Source organism: Gadus morhua, chromosome 11 (assembly GCF_902167405.1).
Source record: "Gadus morhua chromosome 11, gadMor3.0, whole genome shotgun sequence".
Taxonomy (NCBI): domain Eukaryota; kingdom Metazoa; phylum Chordata; class Actinopteri; order Gadiformes; family Gadidae; genus Gadus; species Gadus morhua.
In genome coordinates this window covers 15,303,390-15,321,334 of record NC_044058.1, presented here as the reverse complement: position 1 = coordinate 15,321,334, position 17,945 = coordinate 15,303,390, and the positions used below count along the sequence as shown (strand labels likewise).

Sequence of the window (17,945 nt, the reverse complement as noted above, 5' to 3'; positions counted from 1 at the left end):
GAATTACATTTATTCAAGTCCTTTATTGTATACGGAGGAGGATGAGGGACAAATTCTGAGGTCTAAGTTAAAGTCAGAATTTAAATCAGAACTCAACAATATTTCACATGTGATATAATCCTCTTACGTATCCGTAACTACAGCATGTTTGATAAGTAAAAGTAATTAACACATGTTTGGGATTTATTCACTATTCTGTTGACTGTTATATTTAACTGCCTATCCAACAATTGGCCCAAGGTAATGAATGTGTTTCATAACATTCTCTGAATACTTACGCTTAACAACATAAAGAAGTCCACAAATTATATATCTATACTATTTTTAGAACGCGGTTAGCACAGTTAGTCCCAGACACCGCTCCATAGCTCTCACTTCCTCACAGGCGCTGTTTTCCTGCGCATGCGTACGCCGGACCGGGCAGCTCAGCGGATTGGGTAGTGACAGCGCTGGCCCACGTTGGAGCCATTTTGCTTTCGATCTATGATTTTCAATCTAACCAGTGCAGCAAAACCTGTTTCTAAAAGGTAGGAATAGCTTAATCTCGCCGCTCCCGAATGCCATCGCCACTTCGTGGTCCAAATGCATGAAGGATTACTAATATAAAGATATTCCGATATAAATCAAGTAGATGCTAGATAGTAAGCTAACGGCTAATCTTGTTCCCACTTATACTGGTGTTGTTTAGCTTAGCACCCGTAATGTTAGCTCTTCTGTGTCCAGGGGGATTTGTGCTCCCAGACGTAGTTTCCCCTAATATCAAGTTTATTTAGGTATTTGTTCTCTAATATACTTAAATATCTGAGTATTAAACAGACGTGTTCAATTTGAATCAGGTAGTTTGCGGTATGGACTGTTGACGAATGTAATCCGTAGCAATCGCTAATGATCTTTCTCCTAGTAAAAAAACAAAAACATGCTTGTATGTTGAAACCTACATGCGCCATCAATAAAATTGGATGAAATGCAAATATAATTGAATAATCATTCCACTGCTGAACACTCGAACGCAGCAGAGCATTACGCCGTGAAAACAGATGTGGGATCAGGGAGGACAGCCGTGGCCGCAGTGGCCTCTGAGCCAGCAGCAATGGATGCAGTCCTTTCAGCACCAACAAGATCCAAGTAAGCCAAAAGCCGAGGATAAGTACAATATGTCATATACTCATGGGGTTTCCAATTTGAGCATTATTTGATCGACAACGATGCAGCATGTATGTCAGTATTTATCCTAAAATCCACACCATTTGTGTTGTGCTGCAGGTCAGGTCGATTGGGCAGCCCTGGCCCAAGCATGGATAGCCCAGAAAGATTCGACAGGAACCGAGGTGCAGAACACGATCCAACCCAATGGACAGGAGGTCCCCGGCATAGACCCCGTCCCACAGGGCAACCATGGACCACCATTCCCGAGCAACCAGTCATTTGGCAGAATGTGGCAACCTGGTAAAAATACATATGATGCATCATATAAAGTTATGTTTATTTTACTTTATTTGATATCCCCAGCCCTTATAAAGATACAGTTCACTATTTGTGGCACTAGCAGACGATGGCTACGGTTACTTTGTTTTAATAATATGCCAAAAGCACATTTGTTGTTGCAATATAGATCATAGTAAATATAGGGGACCAGTCTTTATACCTGATTTGGTAGATTGACAGTGACATTGTTTGTGTGGGTCGGACAGGGAGAAATGCTGGTTAGATATGGTGTGTAGGTAAGCGGTAACACCCTAACTTAATCAAACAGGCTATTATATATTATTATTATATCATAATAACTAGTGTCCTTGTGGCACTCTAGTGCAACTGTAAGGGTGGAATGGTAATTAAAACATGATATCCTAACTATTTTTGCGGCCGAGCCAGCGGTTGAGACTGAGAAGAAAAGTATTTATATCTGTATGTGTTGTGTTGATGGGAGTGTTACGGTAGCAAGCTTGGGTAATGTGAAATAACCTTTGACTTTGGGTACATTTCTTAAAGTTTCCAGAATCCCAGTGAGGCCGACCCCTCCGCTTCTGTCTTGCCCTTCATTCCCAGAATGGGGAATGCAGGGCCAGCCCCCTCCACCCCCTCCGCCCCCTGACCAAGTGTGGATCCCCCCCGGCTCGGGGCCGATGGAGGTGGTGAACCCCAGTGAGGACAGCAACAGCCAGGACAGCCTGGAGTTCAGCTCTGAAGCCCGCCACGGGGTTTACCCCCAGAACAGCCATGGGTATGGGGCTCAGCCCGACAGCTACGCCATGGCCCCCATGGCCATGAACCAGTTTGATTATCAGGTATGCAGAAGCCCCGGTAGGATCGTTTGAAAGCATTTTGGTTTTTAGTGAGCCTGCTAAGTATAAAAGGCGGGATCCGGTTTTGAAAACTGCCGGGTACTGGTGTCTAGGGCAGTTCTAGTCAGTGCTGTCTTGATGCTGTGCAGAGAATGTTCGCTTGTTGACGAATCCGGCATGGTGGGGTAAAGTGCTATCATCTTTCTTTATTAGTTATTTACTCTTTATTTAGATTGTCAATGCAAGTTATTTCCAGTGATATGGTAACAACCTCCCAACCCACCCCCATATTTAAGGATATGGCGACTACTACGCAGCTACTGTAGTGCAGAAGTTTCTGTATCTAATGTAACTTTAATTTTTAGCGTGTGCTTTTCTCTCTACAGCATGGGGCTGCACCTTCCTTCGGCCCCACGCCTCCAGGCTTCCATGCTCCCTACTGGCAGGGTCCTCCCCAGAATAGGCGAGACAACAGACCCCCTGGCTTCAGAGAGAGGCCAAGGTCCCCCATCCAGCTTGCCGTCAAGCAAGAGACCGCAGCAGCATTGGGTAAGTCCCTAAATACACAGTACAGCCCGCTATTTTGCTGGATACTTCCTCCTCAACTGCATATATACCTTGGATGGTCAATGCTTAGTTTTGAGAAACGTAACTTCAAAATAAGGAACTAAATGGATAACACTATTGCCAGTCAGTTTGAGTTTTACACAATGTTCTGAACGCATTCTACACAAAAGAAAGGCGTTGTATTCAAATCTTGCAAAAGACGTTTCATTGCAATCTGATGCCCTTCTTTAACAAAAGCAGAGGCAGTGAAAAGGCGCACGCTGCCTGCGTGGATCCGTGAGGGCCTGGAGAAGATGGACCGGGAGAAGCAGAGGAAGATGGAACGGGAGCGGATGGAGCAGGAGCGCGCTACACTGGTCAAGGAGGAGGAGGAAGAGCCGGAGCAATCCGGCGATGGGCCTCGTGTACCACGCAAGAGCAAATTTGTAAGAGACCACCTTCTGCTTTACTATATTACTTTTCAATTGAACACCTTTTGTAGAGATTGTCCTTGCACCTTGAGGTAGCTCCCTTTCTCTCCATTTTAACGATGTAATGTTTGTTTGCATTTGTATCTCCACTTTAGCCAAGCTGTGTAGACCGTGAGAACGCTTTTTGGATTGTATTTCTTTCTTTGTATTTGTTGGGGTGTTGTGCCTACAATGTGACTAAATGTTGTGAACATCCGATGTTTCATTGAAGATGCTCGATTAATGGGACTGTTGTGTCCTCTTGTGATCATGCCCCATTGAATCTAAGTACTTTGCTGTCAAGAAGTGTAAGGAATTATTTTCCATCGCTGAGCTCGACTATGGGTGCCGCTGGAGAGCAAAGGCATTTTTCTCAATCCGCAACACAGACTATTCCTTTGTTGTGGATACGGTAGGACAGCGACGACGAGGGCAATGGCGAGGAACCAGAGGAAGAAGAGGAGGTGAAGTCCTCCATGAAGAAGGAGTTTGCCAGCCGAAGCCCATCCCCTCCTCAGGAGGACAGTGAACCGGAGATGACGGAGGAGGAGAGAGACTTCCAGCTGGTCAGTGTTTCAGTGTGTCACGGAGGAGCCACCCTGTGTACACGCACACTCTCCCCTGGGCGACGCCAGCCTTTTTAATGACTCCACCCCCCTTCCCCAGATGGTCATCACCAAGACCCTACTGACGGAGATCCTACTGGAGGTCACGAATGAAGAGGTCCAGCAGGTGGCGAGGGAGACTCATCGCAAAGCCACTAAAGGTCTTCTATCGTCTTCTAGCTCTCACATCACTTGTGCCCGGCAATGGGACATGTTCCGTAGAAACCGGTTCTCTCTCTCTATTCCGATTTTTCCAAGATGGATAGATGTTTGCCTCTATAGCAGGATGCTTTAAAATGAGACCCTTTTGGGAGTATCACTATGCATTTTAAACCATTCTCTACTAATGTGTTGGAACCAAAGAGAATGATGCCGGGAATTTGGGGCGAGAGTGCGGCTCTTGGTGTATTTGATATTTTGCCCACTGGCTTTAAAGTCTGGATAAATTGGTGTACTACGTAATTTGAATCAAATCTTATTGTTCCAATTATTTTATCAAATCCCACAGTTTGTGGAAATCCAACCCCACAGATACTTGCAGGATATCTGTTGGGGCATTAGTGCAGAACGGTTCTCTTCCAACTCTGACAGTTTGACTTGGATTGTGTGGCCGACGCCTGTTTGTTAACTCTCTCTCTTTTCTCCATTTGTTATTTTTGTTTCCTTTTTGTTTTCAACGACAGCTCTTGTGAATAATGCGTTGTCTTGACATCCCCTCCTCTAGCGACTCTTGCCTTTGAGAAAATGGTGGCTCTATGTGTTTTAACATGTTGTTCCTGTTGTTGATGTGAATCAAAGCTCCTGCAAAACAGCTGGCACAGTCAAGTGCATTGGCTTCTCTGACTGGTCTGAGTGAGTATCCCCTTTTCTGCTAGTGGGTGGGTGGGTTGGGGGGTGGTGGCTGTGTTTAGAACAAATGGGGTGGGGAATACATAAGGTCAAAGAGGCAAAAGAGCTACACTTTATGCCTGCCTTTAGTCTTCCGGGATATTCAGGCTGTTATTCCACCGTTGCTAGCAGCATGCTCTTTAACAACATGTTTGGCTTTCGGCTAGAGTTGTATGCAGATCATGTGTAAGTGGACAATGGGTTGTGGGGGGGGGGGGGGGGGGGGGGCGTTGAGAAACAAACTGTGAGACTAGCTCTTGCTGTGCCGTGCTGGCGTTCAACAGTTTCGGGGGGGGTTCTGTTCACGGCAGGCGGCCTCGGCGACTATGGCTCGGACGAGAGCGAGGACGAGCGCAGCGAGCGGGCCTCGGAGTCCTCCGACACGGACGAGGAGGAGCTGCGGCACCGCATCCGCGAGAAGCAGGACGCCTTCCACCGCAAGGAGCGGGAGGTCCAGCAGCAGCTCCAGGACAGGCAGGCGCTGGAGACGTCGCTCGCACGCGGTGAGGATGCGCCCGCGTGGACCGCGTCCTGTGCGTTCCTAGCCTTAAGTTTTTTTGACACACTGCACTGGGGCAGACTTTAACTGTCTGCTCAACGTTTGGATCAAGGAGTATTCTTGTTGAGTGCACTCCTGGAGTAGGGGTGGGGGACGAGTGGGCTAGCCAGCAAGCACAGCACCCCTGTCATTGAAGCACCCACGTCGTAACGTCTTATTTCGTTTTTTTGTTTCTTGCAGATGAGGCGGCAAAGGAGAGACTGAGCAGAGAAAGGGGGGAATATGGCGAGGGTCAGTCAGAGGTTTTACACAAGCAGGAGGCGAGGGAGGCAGAGTCTTCAGGGGAGAGGCGTAGGTCTCGTAGCGAGAGGGAGGGCAGCGAGGCCCGGCCGCAGGGCCACAGTGGGAAGGAGCGCTCTGGCCGGGGTGGCGGGGGCAAGTCCCCCGCCAACGGCCGCAGCAGCAGCTCCCAGAGCAGCTCCAGCCGCACCAGCAGTCGCTCTTCATCCTCCTCCTCCTCGTCCTCCTCCTCGCCGTCCTCGCGCACCTCCTCCAGGTCATCGTCGCCGCGCAGGAAGAGGAGGCGCAGTCGCTCCTCTTCCCGTCGGGCGCACCGGCCCAGCCGCAGCCGCAGCCGCAGCCCGCCCCGGCGCCACGAGGAGCGGGTCGACAAGGCCAGGGAGCGGCGGAGGAGCAGCGCGGAGCGGTCCGGCCGCCGCGCCAAGAGCGAGCGCAGTGCCTCCCGGGAGCGCAGGGGTCGCCGGAGCCGTTCCCGGGATCGGGAGAGGGAGAAGGAGAAGTCCAGGGCCAGGGAGAGCCGCAGCCGGGAGCGAGAGAAGGAGAAGGAGAGGGAGAGAAAGAGGAGCAGGGAGCACAGGGAGAGTAGCCACAGCCGCAGCAAAGCTAAGAAGGCTTCAAGCAAGGATAGGGAGAGGAGGAAGGAGAGGAGTCGTAGCCATGAGAAAGACAAGCGGAAGAAGGAGAAGGAGTCCGATAGGAAGAAAGATAAGCCCAAAGCTAAGGAGAAGGAGAGGGAAAAGGGTGCAGAAGAGAATGGGAAATCTAAGAAAAGGAAGGAGAGCGATTCTCATGCAGATGACAAACCCTCTCGGCAGGATAGCAAGGGCAACAAGAAAGGCTCGGCAAAATCTAGCAAGAGGCACTCGGACTCTGAATCGAGCAAGTCCCCCACCCCTGAGGTTAGCAAGGAAAAGAAATCCAAAAAATCTAAACGTAGTCGTTCAAGGTCAACGGAAAAATCGCACAAGTCTGGTAAGAAGGCAAGCCGCAAACACAAGTCTAAGTCACGATCAAGGTAGTATTCGTTTTTTCTCTCTCATTTTTCTATTGAATGTTTTCATTGTCAGTTTGACTGGTTTTGCTGACAACATATCAACCAATCATTTTGAAGAAACAAATCAATAGCCCCTTTCAGTGCTCACTCCAGATTCACTCCACTTTCTTTTGTCCATGTTTGCAGAAATAAAAAAATTAAATTATAAGTACTACAAGATGAATCCATTACGGGCAGAGATTAATTTAACCATACTTTGGATTTTTTTTCAATTTTTTTCTTTTTCATAGGCTAATTGTGGAGAATAATTTTTGTCTTGAGAATATGAGCAGCTGAAAGGCACTTAACATGTATACCTGCCTTGACAGGTTATTTTCTGATTGGAAATTAAGGAGTGTATGGAAACAGTTGTAGCATTCTTGTATGCTACCACATTAATTAAATGCGAGGTGGTTTGGGTTGTGATTTTGTCAGTGTGTATGTGTGAGTGAGTGTATTTATGTGGGGGTAAATAGTGCAATACTAACAACCTGTCTTGTTATTCTATCTTATCTTTCAGGTCTACGTCCCCCTCGCGCAGGAGCAGGCGCTAATAAGTGTATCGCTTGATCAGTGCACTTTAATATTTGGGTTTTGTTTTTTATTTTTTTTATTCCGTTCGTTGAGCAGGCCTGTCTCATTATAGAGGCAACGATGTAGGTGAACTCTCTGCTTGCCCCTTCCTCCCTCCCCACCCACTCACATACCATACCGTTCAGTTCTGTAAATACATTGTTTTTAAAATGCTGACTGCACAAAGAGATGGACATTTTGGATGCTTGGGTATTTTTGCTTGTATCATGATGCAAAGCTTAAAACTTAAGTGGACTTGAAATACTCTTACAGCTGTATTGTTTTAAAACGATAAGAGGATTAACCCTTTTCTGAACATTAATGTAATTAATTGTCCAATAAAACTGATTGTCCGTTGTCTTGTCTCACTGCTTATTGGGTCATCTGCCTTTCATTTGATTTAACTGATCGTGGTTGTTATTGCACAGCATAGGAAGATTTTATTAACTACAGGAAAGTTCACCTGGGAACCGGGTGGATCTGCAAGCTATTTCTAATGGCACTGGCATAATACGGTGTGATGCAGGCTACATGAATGTAAAAAAATAATTATTATGTCCAAACGGAACGTTTACTGTATCAAAGGTTAACGTAACAAAGAGTTATGAAGGAGACATGAATAGGATTACATACACAAAAAAAATCATAACTCATCTTTTTCCCATTATGCTTAATTTAATTGCTGTTCGGAGTTTAAATCGAACTGCTATTTAATAGCAATTTCTCATTCGAATATTTTTTCATGATTTATAAAAATAAATGTCCATATTCTAAAAGTGACGGAAGTGATCGACAAATAAAGCTTTCAGGAAGTAGGAACTATTACGACGTGATCCGTGTTTCCACTCGGACATGTATCGCCAGATTCGGTCACATTGACTCCAAGCAAATCGCAAAATGTACTCAAAGAAGTTTGGTCGGATTTTACTTGGGTTTTATTCCCATAACACAAATGTTTCGAGTGTCATCAAACGTCGGCTTGCTACTTGTCCTTTTAGTTGGTCAAGTGCATGTAAACACCGTAAACAGTTGTTGCAGAGGACGACGATTGTGAGTTCGGAACGGTCTGTCCTTCTCTGTCAGATGAGGTACATTTCATGTGGGTATGCTGGACCCTTTGGGTCCGTGTCTGCCCTTTCACATTTATTTCTAATATAAGTGGTGTAAGTCAACAGGAAATTCTTCGTTCAGCTTGAATTATAAATGATATATGTATATATATTTAAGGGATGCCACCTACCTTTGCAACGATAGTGATTCTATTATGTTTTCTAAATTTCCTAAACGTAATAATTTGCCCAATTCCCTCTGTCACAGTAGTACTCAGTCAGCCTCCAATACTACCGTGGACCCAGAGGAGGTGAGACGGTTCCAGGCCCTGGCCAGCAAGTGGTGGGATGAGCAGGGAGAATTTGCCGCTCTCCATTCCTTGAATGACCTTCGCGTACCTTTCATAAGGTGTGTTTTTAAGTAGAGCACAAATCAATGCTTTCATAATTGACGCACCGTTACTTAAACCGTTAACCATACGTTGTAAAGAGGGTCTTTGTTCAGAAAAGGTTTTTAGTACACGAGCGTCATAGTAGTTCAGTGCAATACAACTGGCTGAGAAATGCATAGATATAATGTAGCCCTTGCATTATAGTTTTACTTTACACAGGCTAGCCATGCCTGCCCCTGGCCCCCCATCCCCCATACTTTTCTTGGAGATGATGAGTCTCCATGGTGACAGGGTGACATATTGTGTCATTGCGTGTCTGCATATAGTTGACATGTCAGATATGACTGTGCCCAGGGGCAGTGGAGTGACTATTAGGCGAACACCAAAGCGTCTGAAGCCCCTTCACCAAATCATCCCACATAGTCTTATCCAAGGTTTGCCATCAAAGTACCGGTATTCAAATATTCGTGGGAATTGGGGAAATGTTATTCAGCATGAGCAGCTGTAATTAGTAACAGAACCATACATCCCAGATTCCTGTCTGTTTCCAGTTTATAGCGGAAGAAGGGAAAAATCAACAGTGAAACATGGGACTGAGGAACAGAGTAGCAAAGTGTAGGAAAAGAGATCTCTGAGATGGAAGGATTATGCTATAACATGGCTGGGGGGTACATTTGTCAGTGGTTCTGACTGGCTGGCCGTATTCCTGGGGCTCAATGATGACGCCAAAGGGAACATTGCAGCTGGGTTTTTGTGGACTGGAGATCCTCTGCATATAGTGTTTCATATGTAGAGTGTCCCTGTTAGCCTGGCTTGTCTTTGCAAACGCATTGAACCCCCATGTCATGTCCCCTTGTGTTCAGGGACAATTTGATGAGCCTACACAGAGAGTGTCAGCCGGGAAGACCCCTAGGAGGACTCAAGATACTGGACGTGGGCTGTGGAGGAGGGCTGCTCACTGAGGTGGGTGTGTGTGTGTCGGTGGGGGTCAAAAAACCCTTCAAGAAAAAGTAACAACACATGAGCAAGCTTCAGTGCCTGGTGAGGGAAAACGGTTGGCTGAACACGGAGGCAGGTGGTGCGAATGAGATGGATCTAGTTTCCCCCTGAGCCTTGGACCAATCCTGTGCATCGCCACCTTTCAGATCACATCCCGCCTGTCGTCCCAGGCTAGCGCCCGGTGAAACCCTCTCTAATAGTCGTCTTTGCACATGTGCTACCGGTGCCTAATAAGTACGTTTAGATGTCAGCCCGATTCTGGGTCTCGGTTTGGCTTTGACTGGTTGTGGTTTGGTGGAAAGGACAGCCATAGTAGTTTGCAGTTGTGTATCTGTTTGTTGGTGTTGATGGTTTGCAAAAGAAGGACACAAGTCTCCACTTGAATCTCATCGGATGTGAAGACGTACCAGCAGTGTGGTGTTATTTGTGCAGACAAAATCAGGTCCTGTAGATAGAACATGGCACTGTCACAGAGTATAACATTTTAGTACACACACACACACACACACACACACACACACACACACACACACACACACACACACACACACACACACACACACACACACACACACACACAGAGAGAGAGACATGTATTTTCTTGACACATGCCAGGCTCATTTGTTCCAACAAACACACACTTTAACCATTTTAACCACGGCAGTGTGTCTATTGGAATTATTTTTTGAATGCCATTCCCATCTGAAGGAATCAGTGGCTTAGGAGGGAGTCTGGCCCTTAGGCAAGTAGGCATCTTGCTCAGGCAACACACGTGCCTGGTTGTTTCCCAGATTGTCCAGCAGAGGTTGCTGACAAGCACGCTAACAAAACAAATATGTTCTTGCTAACATTGGGTTTTGTTAAGGGCTAACAACTGTGGGGGTTAGCAAGGGCATGGCATTCAGGGAGCTAAATTGAAATGTATATTTAAATAGCTGTTGCATCAAATAGGGTTACATATTTAAGAGCACAGGTGGGTACAGCGCTGTTTTGGTGGCCATTCTCCCTAGGGTAATCCATTGCCTGAGTTCTACCCTGTGACCCACTCTCCCACCAGCCCCTGGCCCGTCTGGGAGGTCACGTGCTGGGGGTGGACCCCGTGGAGAACAGCATCAGCCTGGCCCGGCTTCACTCGTCCAGCGACCCTGAGCTCGGCGGACGGCTCCGCTACCGGGCGTGCACTGTGGAGGAGCTGCTGGGGTCCGAGGAGGATGTCCGGGGGGAGGAGAAGGAGGCGGGAGAAGGCCCGTTTGATGCGGTGGTGGCGTCCGAGGTGGTAGAACACCTGGCCGACCTGGAAACGTTTGCTTTCTGCTGCGGTCACTTGATCAAGGTAGGTTCAACGTGTGATGTGTTTTTTGGGATTCCCTTTCTGGCTGCGCTTGTGTTTGGTGGAGGGATAGGGGGGCCGTATTAGCTTGGGCTGTGAGGTTGTGGACGCCGGACCAGGCAGGAATGTGTAAGCCTTATTTATTGTCTCCGTGCCTGAACTAGGGGAAATTCACGCCGACTCTAAATTGTGTGTATGTTTCTGTCAGCACTGGGCAGAGGATCTCCTGGGTCATTTGTTCCAGGGACAAAATAGTTGATGGGAAAACACCAGCATGCCCTAATCCAATCTAAACAAACCTGTAGTTATTAAGATAAACACAGGGATTAATGTCTTTTGAGTCTATCTAGCTTAAGCTTAAAAAAGAAAATCATTTGTTAGCTCTCTCCCAGTGGGACATTAACTGTGTGTTTATAGAAACACATCATTGTGTGGAAGAGGCACTGCTTCCTGCTCTCTATTTGTTTTTCCTCCTGCCACTTTCAAATATCACTTACTCACTCTCATCCCACACGCTATGGTTTAGCTGTCTCTCGGTGAACGGTAAGTGTTGGCGGACGATGGAGCCTGTTTGGCACAGGTCTTTCTTCCACCCTAAGGCACAGGATGTGTGTGTGTGTGTAGCCAGGCGGCTCCCTCTTTATCACCACCATCAACAAGACCAACCTGTCGTACGCTCTGGCCATCGTGGCCGCCGAGCAGATCCTGCGCATCGTGCCCCAGGGGACCCACGACTGGGACAAGTTCATCAGCCCTGCGGACCTGGAGCGTCTGCTAGAGCCCCGTACGTCTGCATTTAATGTCAAATACACACACGCACGCACGCACACACTCTGCGAGAGATAGTCTCTCTGTCTCTCTTCATCAATCTCAGATGGCGTTAGTGCTCTGCAGAGGGTTAATTTTCACACCTTCACAGTTCTGTCAGAGTTTACAAACCGAAACCTCTAACAAAGACACCATACTGACCACACTGCGTTTTCCACCAACTATCAGAACCGCACTAGATCTATAGTGAGGTCATAACTATGTCATCTACACATAGGTTTGATGTTAAACCGATCGTAATGTTCAGCTTATTATATTGATTATGGTTTAGTTAAGATACATAGTCAAGTTAGTATTGTCGGTTGATTAGGGTGAGGCTTCATTTGTAATATAAGGAAAGCATTTCTTGGATATTAGCTCCAGGAAACGCCTGAATCCTAGCAGCTCCATAAGCAGCAAAGCCTCCAATTTGTCTGCATTTTTGCAGCTCTTTGCAGTGTTGAAAAGTTGTGTAAAACTGGTGCCGTATGCCAATTCCCCTTAAACGCAAACTCTCTATGATCCCTCTTCTCCTGCTTCTCCTCATCCTCCTCCTTCTACTCCTTCTTATCCTACTGCTCCTCTGGCTCCTCCTCTTCCCTCACTTGCTCCTCCTCCTCCTCCTCAGACGGCTTCTCGGTGCTGACTGTCCGGGGGATGCTGTACAACCCGGTGACAGGGAGCTGGTGCTGGAGCGACAACACAGAGATAAACTACGCGCTGCACGCTGTCAAGGCGGCTGAGGAGCCGCCGCACCGCCAGGCGGAGCCAGAGGGACGGGCGTGAACGGCGGCGCGGACGAGGTCACGGACGAGGTCACGGACGAGGTCATGGACGAGGTTGCGCAGAGGTCAGCCACTGAACGAGGCCGGCGTTCCTGATCAACAGAAGGCAGACTTTGGTACACGTTAGGTGCCGTGTACAAATAAAGACGGGATGAAACGACACTGCATCACAGGTTACATCTGTGTTACGTTAGGACGCTAATGAGGAAACCAGTCGGTGGATGTCGAGGAAGTAAAAGAAGAAGGTGTGGGGGACTCTAGGAGTCATTGAATCCTGTGGTAAACGTGCTAAGGATTTCCTCGCAGGGTTTGCTTAGCTTGAGGCAGGTGCATGCATTGCTATTTGTCGGGGTATTTCCTTCTGTTGTCCTGTGCTGCTGATTATATTCTGCAAATTTTTTTTGGTCCGCTGATGTTTTCAACAAAACAAGTGCAGCGTATCTAAGCCATAACTTCAGGGTGTTGTTTGCTGTTCAGAGAATGGGAGGATCACTTCTATAGATATATATAAATGTATGTATATCTTGATCTATATGCATTTGATAAAGTCCCTGTTGTGAATTATAAAGTCACTCCATTCATTTGTTCAAATCATTGAATGACATTTTGGTACAAAATAGTTGACTTTCCTGTGTCAAATCAAAATTAAATTAAAATGGACACGCATGTAATATGTGAGACGGTTTCCTCCACTGCAGTTCAGCATCATCTGCAAGAATTGCATAAGCCAAATAAGCCTCTGGCAGAACATATGTCACGTTTAAACCATGTCTGGGTCTTATTCTTCAATAGCAAATTCTTACTTCAGGTTAATCTGAATTGAATGGTCCTCTCTACTCTAACAGTTCCCTCGCTGTCACAGGAGTGACTTTCAAAGGCCTTGGCAAATGCTGTTCTATTTTGCACACAAACAAAGGATATTTAAGGATCAAATCTGAGAAGCTGATTCAGTGATGTCTGCAGTTGATTTTCCGCCAGACTCCAGCACTTGGTATTTCTAGTTCAACTTCTCTTGTATAACATCTTTATTAAACGTACCTGCTTATTAGGTATGTAATACTCTTAAATGGAGACAAATGCATCAACTATCTTTTCGGTGAGATTGTCCTCTGAAATTAGTAATTAGTTAATAAAGAAATGAATGGCTATTATTGATAAAGTATATATTTATTCAACCATAGCTTGGATCAATGGTGATTATTTTAACAAGATGAAATATTTACGAATTAGTGCCTTCAAATGTTAATATAATTGCCCCCGTTATATAGCTGTCCTGGGCGTTTCCATTGAATGTATGGTGCTCATCCATCAGTGAGAGTGAGCAGAACTCATCAACGGTAAGGGCGGGGTAGCACCACTCGTTCCTATTGGAGCAGACAAAGACCCAGGCAGGCCCACGAGCCTGCGGAGGATCCGGCCAGGGTGCGGGCACCGACTGGAAGGGGGAGAGAGATGCTTCATTTGGTGCTTTCTTTGACAATGACCAAAACATCGCAATGCCGCCATACCTCTTATTATGAGACGTTTTGATGAGGTCGACGAGGGATTGCGGGACGGAGGAAGTCGGAGCGTATCGCTGAGAGGAGGGGAGAATGTACTACTTGGCTGCTGCTAGCTTTGCCTCTTCCCGACCGTGTGTGGTGGAAATCGGCCGAAATCATAGCCTGCCTATCGGGCTGTGTGGCTCCGATGAGCGCCAGTCGTTATATGGCTATATCGTCGCGTTCCCTTTGCAGGATTACGGGGGTATCATGTCTGTACTGGCTTCGGACTCCTGGTGGAAGAAGACGCTGTACATCACCGGGGGAGCCCTACTGGCCGCTGCGGCTTACCTGCTGCACGAACTGCTGGCCATCAGGTAGGCTGCTGTCTGGAGGCGATCGCTTTCCATGGGCCTGTCTGGGGTGGTTAACAGGGTTGTTATATCAAAATCGCTATCTGCCGTAGGCCTGCGCTGTGTTATGTTTGGACTTTCTGACCATATTGTTCACGGTAAACAACAGCGATGTCTCGGGGGTCTAGTGTGTGTTTGCCAGCCATTTCATCCATTATTATTTATAGGCAGGTGGATGATTATTATTATCTTCCACCTGCCTATTCAATTGATGTTATGCTGATTATGCTAGTTGTTTAGGTTGCGTTCAACCTCTCCTACAATGAGAGACTGTTCGGTTGATGATAGCAAAATAATGAAATCAATAAAATGATGCATCACGCGTCTGCCGGTCCCGTGGCCGCCAAGCGGACTTTTTTTTTGCGTGTCTCTGTCTGTGTGTATTGATGTGTTCATTCATTCAGTATTTTAATGACGTTACTATAGGCTACTGGCTGTAAGACGCGTGCTTGAGACTAGAAATATAAGGATTATTCTTGGTGTTACGCAAGTGCATCCGGTAGTCCAGCTGCGTTTGTCTTCTCCGTGGTGTATCCTTTACATCCTGTATTCGGGTTACCTCGTTTCGGCGTTCTCGTCTAACGACTGAAAGCCTGAATTGGATGCTCAAAACGGGCGTTATTGGCGAGAGATAGAGGGCGGGACTTTCAGGTACCTCGGTTTAGCGGCGAGAGGCGCCTCCGATAATGAATCATTCTGATTCATGTTTATTAGAATGTTGCTTTGTCCCATTATTCGCCACAACTCCGTATTTATTATCCTTGTCGTTGTTGTTTTTATTGTTATTCTCGGAATGTTTTTATTTGTCTTGCTCCGGGGACTTTTATCTGACGTGCACAGCTCATAGGAAGTAAGATACCGGTAAACCGGGATAACGCTACAATTCAAGATCCTCTCTATTCACATGGACATTTGAGAAGTCATGCGGGAGTATCGCTGGATCACGTGGCGGCTGCTGTCGTTGGCACAACAGCCCACCAACAGTGATGGCCATGTGATAAGTTGACATTGGTGGGAACAACTTTTATATTTAGGCTACTTTTTTTTCCATAGGTCTGGGGAATATCTGTAGAACCAGCCTACTATTTGTTCTGTACGGGCACCATATTCTGAACAGTATGCATATGTTCAGCACCACAATGCAGTGGACAGCGACACGTGACGTGTCCAGTTACTCTATTTATGGCTCTGCAAAATTATTTTCATGATTTAATGCGTGACGTTGCACCGAATAAAAGGACATATTTCTAAATTGGGGTCTGCATGAAACGAATCCACAGGAAGTACAGACCTGATCCCTGTTTCAGTTACACTGTATATGATGTGATAATCTAGAAACAGACCCGTGACAATAGGAAGATCCACTGAGCTTCAATGCTAACATATTGTTCAGGCAAAAGTGTCAAAGGCTTATTAAATCAATCAATACATTTGGGGGGGGGGGGAATCCGAAATAAATTAGACTAATAATAAATCATTTTAATTCCTTTGATTTCATTGGATTTCACTCATAATCTCCTGGAAGAAACCGAACCAGGCACTGTAGCGGGCGGCATGTGTACGTCCACGGGCCAAGTGAGACCAAGTCATGCGTGTGGCACTCTCGTGGGAACCGTGACTAACACGCACCACTCCGACAGACTCTGGGTTGGTCATGGTCACAGCTTGTAGGCAGCGTTGTATGTTGTGTTGTTGTTGACGGAGTAGGCTCTTACGTCACATGCTCCACAAGGGATGCCATGGCACTGGCAAGCAGCAGGGGCAACGTACAACATTCGCCACTGTGGGTGGGTGGCGCCTGCTGTAAAATGAAACCGATTGATTTTTATATTTATATCTCTCTTCACCATTTGTCCTGAGTAGAAAACCGTGAGAATACACACACACTCACACTCACACACACACAGACACACACACACACACACACACACACACAAAGTCACACATCTGCACTCACACGCACACACACATACACACACACACACACACATACACACACACACACACATTCGCAAACACTATTGGCAGACAAGGGGGACAGGTGCATAGCATAGCAATACTTTGCTATGCATCCCCCCCCCCCCCCCCTACTACAACCACCACATATTGAACGGTCTATTGTTTTCACTTCCCAGCCACAGCCTTGAATAAAAAAGTGTGCTGACCACAGACTTATTGTGTCTGATTAATGCATCAGAGGAAGTCATTTCAGCAAAATGCATTTGACACCGCAGCCGATGAATGATGGTAGAGGAAAAACAGTTTTCGCAGAGGCGTCGTCTTAGGACAAACACAGGTGTCACTCATCACACTAATTAAGGGTCTGCTCCTTTAAGCGGCCCGGGCAGCAGACTCAAGACTTCACACATTGACCATGGACCACGGGCCCTGGTACATAAAAGCAACAGACCCATAACGAGTCTTATGAGTGACAGCTGTTATATCCACTGATGACAACTCTGCATGAAGGGTCTGTCGTGAACCATAGACATACCCTTTGGATTGAGCCTTGATGTAACCGTGCCATGACATGAGCCATTATTCTCTCTCACTCGCTCCCTCTCCCATAACCTTTGCCCACGGTGGACCTGCCCGTCTCGTGGGTTGTAGGAAGGAGCAGAAGTTGGACTCTAAGGACGCCATCATCCTCCACCAGTTCTCCCGCCCAAAGAACGGCGTTCCCAGCCTCTCACCATTCTGCCTCAAGATGGAGACGTTTCTGCGCATGGCCGACCTGCCCTACCAGGTACCCACGCTGACACTTGATGACTCTAAAAACATACAAACACATTTCATACTGTTTGTCCACATAGGATAGGTCATTCATGTACATGAAAATATGAAAAGACGCAAAAGTGTAGGATACTGTATTCTATCATGAAAAAGATATGGCACACATACACAGACACACACAGATGTATTGTCACAATTCCTCTAAGCCCTGTTTTAAATAAATGCTTCTTGTAGCAAAGGGTACACTTGAATGTTAAAGTAAGACAAAAGAACAAATTAGTTCTTCCACTGAACAGGAAAGTAAAGAAAACAAAGTCCAAGAACGTTTGATTGAGTTCCTCTGAGTGAAATATTGACCAAGAGCCAAGACTCTTGGATCAAATTGTCCTTGTGGAAATGGAGGGACAGCGCTCTTTGCTCTCGTCCAAGCACTCCCATCAGCGGCTTATCCTCCACCTGATCTGGGCCACAGGGGGCACAGCGGGGCCACTCACGCATCACCTTTTACCCACCTTTGTCTTTTTGCTTTATCCCAGAACTACTTTGACGGGAAGCTGTCACCGCAGGGCAAGATGCCCTGGATAGAGTACAACCACCAGCAGGTGTCGGGGTCAGAGTTCATGGTGGACTTCCTGGAGGAGAAGCTGGGCATCAACCTGAACAAGAACCTCAGTCCGGAGGAGCAGGCCGTGTCACGGGCCATCAGCAAGATGGTGGAGGAGCATCTCCACTGGTGAGTGGGATTCACTGGCCACTCGAG

General features: G+C 46.8%; 3 protein-coding genes across 6 annotated transcripts in view; all 3 read left to right on the top strand.

The window, feature by feature from the left end:
• The first annotated feature begins 239 nt into the window (after nucleotides 1-239).
• Nucleotides 240-7,554, top strand: pnisr (PNN-interacting serine/arginine-rich protein). 3 transcript variants are annotated; one of them, XM_030371261.1, is made up of 12 exons: nucleotides 240-527; nucleotides 1,014-1,125; nucleotides 1,264-1,446; nucleotides 2,047-2,285; nucleotides 2,669-2,831; nucleotides 3,087-3,274; nucleotides 3,715-3,864; nucleotides 3,965-4,064; nucleotides 4,702-4,755; nucleotides 5,103-5,294; nucleotides 5,531-6,605; nucleotides 7,144-7,554. In XM_030371261.1, exons 2-12 carry the CDS (start codon nucleotides 1,038-1,040, stop codon nucleotides 7,175-7,177), a joined length of 2,466 nt encoding a protein of 821 aa, XP_030227121.1. In that variant the 5' UTR covers nucleotides 240-527; nucleotides 1,014-1,037; the 3' UTR covers nucleotides 7,178-7,554. The 3 variants fall into 3 exon arrangements, with proteins under 3 accessions (XP_030227121.1, XP_030227119.1, XP_030227120.1); XM_030371259.1 differs by having other exon boundaries at nucleotides 1,990-2,285; XM_030371260.1 differs by having other exon boundaries at nucleotides 409-527; nucleotides 1,017-1,125; nucleotides 1,990-2,285.
• Nucleotides 7,555-8,013: 459 nt separating this feature from the next.
• Nucleotides 8,014-13,709, top strand: coq3 (coenzyme Q3 methyltransferase). Of its 2 annotated transcripts, none has more exons than XM_030371266.1 (6): nucleotides 8,014-8,284; nucleotides 8,517-8,654; nucleotides 9,501-9,600; nucleotides 10,694-10,969; nucleotides 11,591-11,750; nucleotides 12,402-13,709. In XM_030371266.1, exons 1-6 carry the CDS (start codon nucleotides 8,094-8,096, stop codon nucleotides 12,557-12,559), a joined length of 1,023 nt encoding a protein of 340 aa, XP_030227126.1. In that variant the 5' UTR covers nucleotides 8,014-8,093; the 3' UTR covers nucleotides 12,560-13,709. The 2 variants fall into 2 exon arrangements, with proteins under 2 accessions (XP_030227126.1, XP_030227125.1); XM_030371265.1 differs by having other exon boundaries at nucleotides 8,016-8,284; nucleotides 8,514-8,654.
• Nucleotides 13,710-13,860: 151 nt separating this feature from the next.
• The window catches only part of faxcb (failed axon connections homolog, metaxin like GST domain containing b), an 11,943-nt gene continuing 7,858 nt past the window's right edge, over nucleotides 13,861-17,945 (top strand). The window contains exons 1-3 of the mRNA XM_030371427.1: nucleotides 13,861-14,416; nucleotides 17,063-17,198; nucleotides 17,722-17,918. Coding sequence (XP_030227287.1) covers nucleotides 14,151-14,416; nucleotides 17,063-17,198; nucleotides 17,722-17,918 — 599 coding nt within the window. The 5' untranslated portion in view covers nucleotides 13,861-14,150. The remainder of the gene's footprint in view (nucleotides 14,417-17,062; nucleotides 17,199-17,721; nucleotides 17,919-17,945) is intronic.